The 12756-nt window shown below is 34.0% G+C and overlaps 1 protein-coding gene across 3 annotated transcripts in view; it reads left to right on the forward strand.

Moving 5' to 3' along the window:
* Positions 1-12756, forward strand: part of GRID2 (glutamate ionotropic receptor delta type subunit 2) — a 1445111-nt gene that overhangs the window by 1277127 nt on the left and 155228 nt on the right. For all 3 annotated transcript variants that reach the window (XM_077762310.1, XM_077762308.1, XM_077762309.1), the window contains one exon: positions 11566-11732. In XM_077762310.1, coding sequence (XP_077618436.1) covers positions 11566-11732 — 167 coding nt within the window. The remainder of the gene's footprint in view (positions 1-11565; positions 11733-12756) is intronic.

The raw sequence follows: 12756 nt of genomic DNA on the forward strand, positions 1-12756 counted from the left end.
ATTAGTATTCCAGTGGCCTCGAAAAAGAGACACAAAGATAAAATTTATACGTAAATTTACTGCTGCTTTTCTAGGTTAAAAAAATACATTTTATAAATAGCTGATGTTTATTTTAAACACATTCATAGCTTTCTTGTGAAAATCTATGCCCTGTGATGACTATCTTGGAGCACAAATTCAAATTTCAAAATAATAACGGGTAAAATATAGTAGACTACCAATTAAGGCAGCAGTAAACAAAGCCATATATATTTTAAAAGTCAGTCTTAAGCACTAAAATATGGACTTGGGCATGATTTATTTTGCTAGATAAATTCAGATGAAATGATGAATGATGCTAAATTATTAATTTGTTCAAAGTGGGAGAGGCCACCACCTAGAACCATATGTCATAAATATTAAAGCTATCCCATCTTAAGGACTTATGTGGGCAATGAATTATAAGGCCCACAATAGATCGATTCTGGGTTAATCATAACTCTTTGCGCCTGTAACTCACAATCACTTTATCCCCTACTCACCATTAGTTTAAATTGTAAAGAAGTTAGCAGCTTGGTGTGCAAAGCTAGAATTTATTTCCCCCACGTTGTTCTCAGGACTTTTGGTTTTTATTTTGTGAGCAAAAACAATAAATTTCCATCCTGCAGCCTTTATTTTAAATTTAGAAAACTCTGCTTTGGTTTTAATCCTGAAAACTTGAAATACTTAGATAGCAATAGCTACAAAATCAGCAGGCTTCAGGGTCCAAAATCATATAAACCAGATATTCATTCATCTCAATAATTCTTTAGTTGAAAAGTTTTATTTTTTTCTTCCACGTTTTTATTAAATTCCAGTTAGTTAACATATAGTAGTGTTATATTAGTTTCAGGTGTAGGATTTCATGATTCATCACTTACATACAATACCCAGTGCTCATCACAAGTGCCCTCCTTAATCCCCATCACTCGTTTAACACATCTCCCCACCCACATCCCTCCAGCAACCCTCAGTTTGTCATTTATGGTTAAGAGTCTGTGTGGGCACCTGAATAGCTCAATTGATCAAGCATGAAGCTCTTGATTTGGGCTCAGGTCATGATTTCACAGTTCATGAGTTTGAGCCCCTCATGAGCCCCACATAAGGCTCTTCCCTGACAGCAAAGAGCCTGGGCTTGGGATTCTCTGTCTCCCTCTCTTTCTCTGCCCCTCTCTCACTCATTCTGTGTCTCAAAAATAAGTAAATAAACTTTTTTGAAAAGTCTGGTTTACCTTTTTTTCCCCTCTTCCCTGCGTTCATCTGTTTTGTTTCTTAAATTCCATATATGAATGAAATCATATGGTATTTGTCTTTCTCTAACTTATTTCACTTAGCATAATACTCTCTAGCTCCGTCCTTATCACTGCAAATGGTAAGATTTCATTCTTTTTGTATGGGTGAGTAATAAGCAACTTGTTTTTTAAAAGCTTAAATTTTATTTATCTTAATAGTGTGATTACATAGCATTAAAGAAGTTACATTCTACAAATGGCAAGATTTCATTCTTTTTAATGGGTGAGTAATAAGCAACCTGTTTTGTAAAAGCTTAACTTTTATTTATCTTAGTAGTTTGATCACACAACATTAAAGAAGTTGCATCCTTTTCATGGCTCTTTCTTTATACTATGGTGCATTATTTTTATTTACATAAATATTATTTTCCAAACTAGGTAGGCTTTTCCTTGAAGGCAAAGGCTACCATATCTCACATATTTAATCGCTAGGCTTGAAAAAAGCATGGAGGACATCAGAGAAACTATGGATACAAACAATATGGAGCTTAAAAATAGTTATGATGATAAAAAATGCAATAAATGAGATAGATAGTAAACTGGAGGCGTCCAATGTACGGATTGAAGAGGCAGAAAGGAGAATAAGTGATTTAGAAGACACAATTATAGAAAAAGAGGAAACCAAGAAAAAAAGAGATAAACTGATCCAGGAACATGAAAGAAGAGTTCGAGAGCTCAGCGATACGATCAAATGGAACAATATCCATATCATAGGAATCCCAGAAGAGGAAGAGAGAGGGAAAGGTCACATATTTTTCAATTTCTATAGCAAGTATCTCCCAGACACTGACCTTTAATGTAGTGAAAAAAGATGAATTGAGTTCAAGTTTCAAATCTAGTCATTGATAACACTTAGAACAAGTTCCATTACCACATCTGAGTTAGGCATCATAATATCAGCTGCCTCACAGTGTTGTAAAGAACAAATAATCTTATGTGTAAACGACATATTTTAAGAATGGAAAAAATGCTTTATAAATGTTAGCTATTAACATGAGGAAGAAATGGAGGACAGAGGACAGATATCCCTTCAGTGAAGGGATCTCTCATCTTACCCTTTGGTTTAAATGTCATCTTTCCGTAATTGTCCCATTGATGTTTCTAGTAAAAAAAAAAAAAAAAAAAAAAAGATTATCTTTGATGTATCTCAGTAGCTATAGATTTTGACGTGAGATTTTAAGAAATTTTATGAATTAAAGATTTGTGTGAGAATGAATCTGGCTTCCCAGTTAAAACCAAAGTCATTGAGATAACCGGTAGTGAAAGTCTATTTGTTTGTTGTGTGGGCTTCTGAAATTATTATAAGAGAGAGCTGCCTAATGAATTGAAAAGCAAAGTGTTTTTAGCATTAGGTCATGATAGAGGTGTCAGACCTGGGGCATTCAGGACAAGAGTATTTTACAGAAGAAAAGGACTATGCCATAATCCAAAACATGAGGAGCACAGTTGCAGGTTTTGAAAATACATTTTTCCCATCCTTCACTTTACTTGGAAAGAAAGGCAAATACTTGAGAAAATAACATTGAATATTGATAGTTCTTCAATTGATAGATGGAAAATTGCAGAAAACTAGAATGTTCAAAGACCGTGCATGAACAAGAAAATGATTTCCAAAGAATACTTGTGTTTAATTAGGCACGAAACAAAGGAACTTAAATATTTAGGGTTTTCTTGTACAACAAATTCAGTTACCAGAATATTTAAGCAGGCTGTGCTGATTCCCCTGAGGAAAATCAATTTCCCTTTATTTAAATCACTTTAACATTTCAGGCTTTGTTTATGATACATACCATCATATGCTTTGTGTTATAGCAAGTAGTACTTGATTTATCTCCACTACTGAGTTGCAAGCAGCTTGAAGGCAAGAGCCAAAGTCTTACCTTTGTATTCCTTGCAGATCCCTTCAGGATCTTCAAGTTATTGCATAATGATTGTGAGTAAAGTGGAATTCAAAGAAATATTACTTTAATTACACTATGGAAATGAAATAAACCCTTGTGTTATCTCAGCAGTGAGAAATCCATCGAGGCTGTTGGCATCTTGGTGCCACTATAAGAACATAGGTGTTGAGCATTAGCCTCCATTAATCCCCACAGCATTCTGGTATCTTTATTTTAGGGACCAGAGATTGACAGTATTGGAGGTAGATGCCATTTTGGATTCTTTTCCCTTTCGCATAAATGGGGCCTGGAATGTGATGGTATAAAGCTTCTGGATGCACTTTTGCCTTCTGTTTAAAAGGGTATGAAGCACTCACTTGGCATGGAATCCCCAGGTAAATAAGTCAATGTGTGCTATGTAGCTGCTTATCCAAACATGACTTCAAGAACAAAGATTAGTTGAAAATTTTTAAATAATATCCATTACCTGGTCAGATGGATTGAAAAGTTCCAAACCTTCAATTGTTATTGTTGAAAAGTGACTTTAGGTTTTGTTGCCGCATATTTTCTAGATGGTTTTAACCTAATCGCGAAAAACCATCCAAAGGACCCTGATTGTATGTTTTAGTAGATGAAAAAAAAAGAAAAAACAGAGATATTTTTAAAAGCTAAAATGGTTTGGGTTACTATGCAACATTTCATTGGTATTGCTACAGGCTATAATCATACTGTTTTAATGGTTCTCTTTTAAAAATGAATCCATGATGCTTTGTAACATTAGAATTATTAGAAACACGTATATAATGGCAATGATAATGTTAATATATATTTAATTGGAACTTTACAGTTCACAAAGCAGTAACAGCAATGCTAGAACACTTCTCTAATAACAAAGCAATATGTCCCCAACTGGGGAGGTCCCTTGAGGGTTATAAGGAAGTGCAACAGAATCCAGGAGTCCAGAGTGGCTGTTTGAAAGAAGAGAATAGCAGAAATCAAAGTAGCTTGTTAGAGGAGGTTTCAGGGTCACTGCTATCTCGGTTACTTTGTAGGTTTAGACCCAGGAAGCTAAAAGTAGATAGGAAAGTTGGCAATTAAAGGTAACAGAATATGCCACCCCTAAATATACTACCTTAGTATATTGATGATTTTGAACTGTAAGCACTTGAAAAACAGCAAATGCAGGGAGAGGCTTTCTCTAAACAACCCTTTGTTACTTAAAGATAAATCCTCAAAAAGGAAATCAAGTGTCATAAATCCCCTCCCTGGGAGTTTCATCAACAGGAAATGACTTTCATCACAGGAGAAGAAACTAGAAGTGAATACCACATCTAGACAAACTTTGTCACAAAAGATCACACTTACCTTTCTACCAAAAACCATTCATCTTTCATAAATATGATTTACTCTTCCATAAAAGGCCTACTTCCTCCCTCTCCTTTTCGGTTTAGATGGCTTTTAATCCTGAACTCTAAAATCAGCTCTTTGAGATACTCATTTTTCCCAGGGTATATCCCTTGTATACATGAGGTATGACATGTTGATAAACTTCTCTTTGTTTTCCTCTTGTTCATCTGTCTTTTATTACAGGGGTCTCACCTAAGAACTCCAAAGAGTAAAGGGAAAATTCGTTTTCCACCCTACATTAATTAGTGCAAAAATCAGAAAAGGGGAGGAAGGGCTATGGGATACGAATATAACCCTGCCTCTGAGTATATATGGTATAAGCCTGCAAGTATGAATAATCAGTGTAGAGGAAATCTAAGCAAATATTTTCCTCTTTCCCATACCAACACTCCAAGAATCTGTTAGTTTTTATGAATACATCAAACTTCATATATATAAAACTTTTCCTGATTATATTACTCCGTTTTTATTTTTTTTAATGTTTTATTTATTTCTAGGAGAGAGAGAGAGAGAGACAGCCTGAGCAAGGGAGGGTCAGAGAGAGAGGGAGTCACAGACTCCGAAACAGGCTCCAGGCTCCGGGAGTCAGCACAGAGCCCGACGGGCTCGAACCCATGAACCGCGAGATCATGACCTAAGCGAAAGTCGGACCCTTAACCGACTAAGCCACCCAGGCGCCCCCTGTTTTTATTTTTTAAAAATGTATTTGGGGTGCCTGGGCGGCTCAGTCAGTTAAGCATCCAACTTCAGCTCAGGTCATGATCCCACAGTTCATGATTTCTAGCCCTCCGTTGGGCTCTGTGCGGAGAGCTCAGAGCCTGGAGCCTGCTTTGGATTCTGTCTCTCGCTCTCTGCCCCTCCCCACTTGCGCTCTGTCTCTCTCAAAAATAAACATTTCACAATGTTTTAACTTAAATTTAAACTGTCAAGATTGAATTAAATTGAACTGAATTGATTTATTGCATTGAATAATTTTTTTCAAGGAAATAATTTTTATCTCTATTTTAGCATCTCATAGTTTGATTGGGGTTCACCCCTAACAAAAGATGGTAAGTATTCACTGAGCACAGTAAACGAGTCTATAGGTTTTAGACTATATTTCATGAAGCTTTTCATTAAATATCTAATGTTGACCTGGTCTAAGCAAATATATTAAAAAGGCAGTAATTAAATGTATCAAATATTTGCTTATATTTTCTTCCTTTTATGTTTACATATTTCACTCTTATTCCAATATCAGAAAAAAATACATTCTTACATATTCTTCTAACTTTGTGGGATTTTTTAAAAACTTAAATTCTTTTTTCATTATAATTAGTTTGTTATACTATAGGAATTTATTTTGATTTTGGTGTTACTCTAATATTGACCTTTTTGAAATAATCACCTGTTTCACTACCATTTTTAAAATATTTCATATTTCCACACTAATCTGAATTATGGCCCTTGTAATACAGATCATATATAATATTTACATACTTTTATCAGTTTTGTAGGTTTCTTTTGTCTATTCCACTGATTTTCTATTCTCAAACAAATCCTGTACTATTTTATTTTTAAGCCAAATTACATGTTTTACTACTTGATATCCTAAGTCTCCAATCATTCTTTTTAAGTTTATTTATTTTGAGAGAGAAAGAGGGGAGAGAGAGACAGAAAACAGGGGAGAGACAGAGAGGGAGAGAGAGAATCCCAAGCAAGCTCCACGCTGTCAGTGCAGAGCCCAGCACAAGGCTCAGTCTCACAGTGAGATCATGACCTGAGCCAAAATCAAGAGTCTGAGGCTTAACCAACTGAGCCACTCACGTGCCCCTCCAATCATTTTTATTTTCTTGATTTTTTTTTTTAACATTTATTCATTTTTGAGAGACAGAGAGAGACAGAGCGCCAGTGGGAGAGGGACAGAGAGAGAAGGAGACACAGAATCTGAAACGGGCTCCAGGCTCTGAGCTGTCTGCACAGAGCCCAAAGCAGGGCTCAAACTCATGAACTGTGAGATCATGACTGAAGTTGAAGTTGAATGCTTAACCTACTGAGCCACCCAGGCACTCTTCATTTTTTATTTTCAATTTTTTTTTTCAGGGCACCTGGGTGGATCAGTCAGTTAGGTGTCCAACTTCAGCTCAGGTCATGATCTCACAGTTCATGGGTTTCAAGCCCTGTGTATGGGCTCTGTGATGATAGCTGAGAACCTGGAGCCCGCTTCGGATTCTGTGTCACCCTCTCTCTCTCTTTCTCTGCTCCTCCTCTGCTCACACTCTTTCTCTCTCTCTCTCTCAAAAATGAATAAATGTTAAAAAAAATTTTTAAATGTCTTTGCTTTTATCATCTGATTTCTCCCAATTAAATATGCAAAGATTTAAATAAGTCCTAAACATTCTTTTAACATTTTATTTAGGTTGCATTAAACATCAAAAATCCTGGGGAAAATTGTCATTTATTTTGCAATTATACATCTATTCTTTTTGGAATATGTTATGTTTTATCTAGAAACAAGTTCAAGTCTATTTCAGTCAAGTGTTGAAGTTTTCTTTATATAGCCCCTTTTCATTTGTTGTTAAATTTATTCCAGGCATTTATATTTACTGTAAGAGGATATTTTTACTAAAGTTATGTCTTTTCTCTTATTGATGTATTAATAGAAAAGTAATTGATTGGTATATATTTATTTATAGCCAATCTCTGGTGAAATCTTTATTTTTCTAAAGTTTTTAAAAATTGTTTTCTAAAATGTGATTCTTATGGGTCTCATAACTATGTCATCAAATAATGGTAATTTCATTATGATACCTTGAAATCAGATTTTTGTTTCCTTCCTTATTTCATAGGCTATAATAATAACAACGATGTTAAGTTTGGGGTGTAATAGTAGGCATTCTTCGCTACTTCTTTGAGGTAGTTATTCTATGCCTTGTTAAGCAGGAATCTTTTTGTTCTGATTTTATTAGGCAAGTATGTAGGTAGATAGATTATAATGATTTTCAATTTTGTCAAATGTCTTCTTGGTGTCTTCTAAAGATTGTTTAAAAATTTGATAAAGCCTCATTTGTAAGATAGATTATCCTAGTAACCTTCCTAATACCAAATCAGTGTTATTTTTTTTCTGTTTAATAATACTAGATTATTCTTTTATTATATCATTAAAATCATTTTGCTGATATTTCAAGGAGAAAAGCACTCAAATTTATGGCTGTTTCTCATATTTTAGTATCATCTTTATTTAGCTCTTTCTCTGTGCTAGGAAAGTTACTGCCGCTTGAGAAAATTTGATAATTTCTCTTTTCCCATGAAATTTTCAAAGTTATTGATATTTCAATTTTATTCCTGTAGAATATTACATACTACTTTTTACTCCTTATGAATAATTTATTTCCAGTTTTTAACTATCTGTATTTTTTTTTTGCTTTGTTGAGGTATAGCTGACCACAAAGTTGTACTATATATTTGAGGTGTACAAATGGATGTTTTGATACACTGTGATGATCACAATAAAGCTATAATATAGCCATCACCTCAAATCATTGCCTTTATTTTTTCTGGTCATAAGAATAGTTAAGATTTATCCTTTTAGCAAATTTCAAGTACACAGTAAACTATACTCAACATGCACCCACCCATCAGTTTCTGTACTATAGTCACCATGTTGTACGTTAAACCTCCAGAACTTACTAATCTTGCATTGCTGGAACTTGTGTCCTTTTGCCAACATCTCTTCATTTCCTCCACCCCCCACCCCCACCCTCTGGCAATCACCATTCTACTCTGTGCTTCTGTAAGTTCAACCATTTTAGATTCTACACAAATATGAGTTCATGCAGTATTTCTTTTTCTGTGTCTGACTTATTTCACATGGCACAATGTCCTCTAGGCCCATCCATGTTGTTGCATATGTCAGAGTATTCTTCTTTTGTGAGGATGAATAATATTTCATTGTATATTTCTTTATCCATTCCTCTGTTCACATTTATGTTCTTCTTCTATCTTGGCTATTGTGCATAATATTGCAATGAACATGAGAGTATAGATATCTCTTTGAGATACTGGTTTCATTTCCTTTGGATATATACCCAGAATTGAGATTGTTGGATCATATTATAGTTCTACTTTTAATTTGGGGGAGGGAACCTCCATAATAGTTGTACCAATTCACACTCCCACCAACAGTATACAAGAATTCTCTTTTGTCCACATCCTCACCAACACTTGTTATGTCTTTTTCATAATAGACATTCTTTTTTTAATATAGTTTATTGTCAAGTTGGTTTCCATATAACAACCAGTGCTCATCCCCACAAGTGCCCTCCTCCATGCCCATCACCTCTCTCCCCCCACACCCATCAGTCCTCTGTTTGTTCNAGACATTCTAAAAGGTTTGAGATGATATCTCTCACTGTGGTTTTTATTTGCATTTCCCTGATGACCTGATGACCAATAATGTTGAGCACTTTTTCGTATATCTTTTGGTCCTTCATATGTCTTCTTCTGAGAAATGTCCTTTTTCCATCTTTTAATTGGGTTACCTTTTTGCCATTGAGTTTTAAGAGTTTCTTATATATTTTGGATATGAATCCCTTATCAGATATCTGGTTTGCATACATTTTGTTCCATTCTATAGCTTGCTTTTGTCACTCAGTTGATTATTTCATTTTCTATGCAGAAGCTTTCTAATTTGATGAAATCTCATTTATCTAATTTTGCATTTGTTGTCTGACTTTTGGTTGTCTCATATCCAAAAATTATTTCCCAAGTTACTGTTAAGACACTTTCTTCCTATGTTTCCTTCTAAGAGTTTTAAGTTTTAGGTCTTACATTTAAAGTTTTAATCCATTTTGAGTTGATTTTTTGTGTATGGTGTGAGATAGAAGTCTAATTTCACTCTTCTACATGCAAGCATCCAATTTTCCTATCACTTATTATTGAACAGACTATCCTTTCCTCACTGGATGTTCTTGGAACTCTTATAGACAACCAATTGACTGTAAATACATAGACTTATTTCTGATATTTCTGTTCTGTTCCATTGATCTAATTGTCTGTTTTCATTCCAGTACCATATTGTTTTGATTACTGTAGCTTTTTGTATCATATTTTGAAATCAGAAAGCATGATGCCTCCAGCTTTGTTCTTCTTGCTCAAGATTGCTTTAACTATCTGGGGTCTTTGCGCTACATGTAAGTTTTAGGATTGTTTTTTCTATTTCTGTAAAGAATGCCGTTGGAATTTTCATAGGGATTGCATTAAATCTGTAGATCACTATGGGTAGTATGGGCATTTTAACAATATTAATTCTTCTAATGCATGAACATAAGATTTCTTCCCATTTATCTATGCCTTCTCTATTTCCTTCCTCACTGTTCTGTAATTTTCAGTATATAAATCTTTCACCTCTTTGGTTACATTTCTTCCTAAGTATTTTTTTCTTCTCATTGTTATTATAAATGTCATTTTTTCTTAATTTCCTTTTCAGAGAGTTCATTGTTTGTGTATAGAAATGCCACTGAGTTTTGTGTGCTGATTTTATATTCTACAACTTTACTGTTTTGCTATATTAGTTCTAACCGCTTTTTCATTGTTGTTTAGTCTTTAAGAATTTCTACATATATGATCTCATCATCTGTAAGCAGAGACAATTTGACTTCTTCCTTTCTGATTTGGATATTTTTATTTCTTTTTCCTGTATAATTGCTTTGGCTAGGACTTCAAAGTACCTTGTTGAATACAAGTGGTGAGAATGGGCATCTTTATCTTCTACTTTGTAGTAGTGGAGTCAAGTCCTCAGGGAGACAGGCTGCTTTTACGAATGCAGCCAATCACTGAGAGCAACCTGTCTCCTGGAAGCCACAGTTTAGATTCTGCCACAGTTACACAACCAGGATCCCAAACCTCCCACGAAGGTACTTTGTTCATGGATGGCTGCCAAACTGTGGTTTCTATGAGAAGACCTCCTATGCCTTCATGTTGCTGATACCATTTCCTCTATCTGTATTTATATGTAAAAGTTTTCTTTTTCCCTAATCAGATTTACCAAGAAATTACTTTCTAGACTAATAAACAAATAGTCTAGCTAAATATTTGATTCAATTGTTAGTTCTGTTTACTTTGAGATTTAATTAAATTCTATATTTATACATAATTTTTAATTAATTTTATTAAGATTCCTTTTTATTTTTGATAAATTTGTAATTTAGAGGAAATGTCACACTTATAAATAAAAGATAATCACTAAACAGTATTGTAAACAACCCAGAATAAAGTTTGTTCCCTACATGATGATAGAGAAGATTGTATAATTATTTCTTTCTCATTGCAATGACCAACAAAAGGTTTTCATCTAACTCCAGCTACAAAATTTCCATAGACCACACTTGGCAAGAGATTAACTTAGAATAACATAAGATAGGAAATATGTCTTGCCATCAGAGTAGTGTTAATTATTTTCCTTTAGTGAGAGTTGGACTTGCTGCATTCATTTAGAATATCAGTAACATGCAAGGAGACGATACCTATATTAAGTGAATACAAAAGCTTACTTGGCTTAGAAGCCAAATAACCTAAAGGAGCCAATGTCTCTTGTAACAACTTCAAAAATGTAACTTCCAGGTCCCCAAAGAGACAGGTCCAATTACAAGAATTATGACACTCAGAGAAGCTCCAGGCCATGGCTCGTTTTCAGATCGTTATTGTTTTCCCAGTCAAGGTGGCATTTGCTACTCACGGATCACTTTACTATAAGCTATGTTGCCTGGGAACATAGTTAACATTCTAACTTTATCATATTTCCAAGAGGACGGAGCTTTAAATTAACCAAAAGCCAAATTCTCATTCAGAATACGTGTTTAGAAATGTAGGTCCTATCATGTCTTACACAATTAAATATGCACAAATGTAATATTTTTTACCCTATTTGTATACCTTAGAATTCCAAACTTAAATCCCATTTTCTTCTTTTATTCTCCATATTTTCACAGGTTAAATATGGAAATTATGCTTTTGTGTGGGATGCAGCTGTATTGGAATATGTGGCTATCAATGACCCAGATTGTTCATTTTACACAATCGGAAACACTGTTGCTGATCGCGGATATGGAATTGCATTGCAACATGGCAGTCCTTACAGGGATGTCTTTTCACAAAGGTAAGATTTGTGTGTGGTCCAATAAGGAGAGACAAAAAAAAAAAAAAAAAAAAGAAAAAAAGAAAAAGAAAGTCTACTTGGTTACCCATTTAGTTTTATTACATTTTGTTTTCTTTGTTTGGAAAAACATAATAAACAACAATAATAAAAGGTGGTTATGAATGTTATTAAATCAGACATTCATTTCCTAAAGCATCTACTGATATATTATTTATCCCACAAAAGGGGAGAAATATTGCTGCATATGACTGATTTTACTCCTTAAAATTGATATACAAAAGAAAGTAGTATGTTAATAATTTCTTTAGAACTTAATTAGCTGTTTAGTCTCTGAATTTTTAAGCACTAAGTTTCATAGCAAAATGAATTTATTCCAAAAAATACTAAAGCATAAAACAAACTACGGGACCAAGTTAAAGTTCTGATGTACTGAAACATAATGATAGGATGTTTCCATCTGAATTTCACAAAGGAAAAGGAAAAGAATTTTAGAGTCCTTTTCTTGGCATCAAAATATGAGACTTTGTCATGGAATTAAGGAGATGGTTTATTATATTCATTCTCAAATTAGAGTTTTCTTTTATAAGTTTTTTTAAGAAAAAAAGATTTCGAAATATATATTTTAGATTAACAATATATATGAAAGACCTGGGCCTGAAAGGATATATTAACAATATATATGAAAGACCTGGGCCCATTCCCAAAGATCACTGCATTTCATTCTATCTACTACCAAACAAGTGTGGGCCTAAGAGATTGCATTAGCTTTCGGGTAGAAGTATATTTCATTTGATACTGATACTGCATTTTGTTTATTTTCTAGATATTTTGCTACCTATTTTCTAAAACCTAATGCCAGACCAGGGCAGTACCAGGTAGTAGTAAGGCCCCAAATTTCAAACTATTTGAGTTACATTCCTCCAAATTTTAGGATAACAAAAAGACTTTTTGTTAAAAACTGAAACCAAAACCAAAATTAAGTTAGTAGTCCAGAATTGGTGTTCAAACTCTGCCATTAGCTAAC

The sequence above is a fragment of the Crocuta crocuta genome, unplaced genomic scaffold, assembly GCF_008692635.1.
Source record: "Crocuta crocuta isolate KB4526 unplaced genomic scaffold, BGI_CrCroc_1.0 scaffold83, whole genome shotgun sequence".
NCBI classification, from domain to species: Eukaryota; Metazoa; Chordata; class Mammalia; order Carnivora; family Hyaenidae; genus Crocuta; species Crocuta crocuta.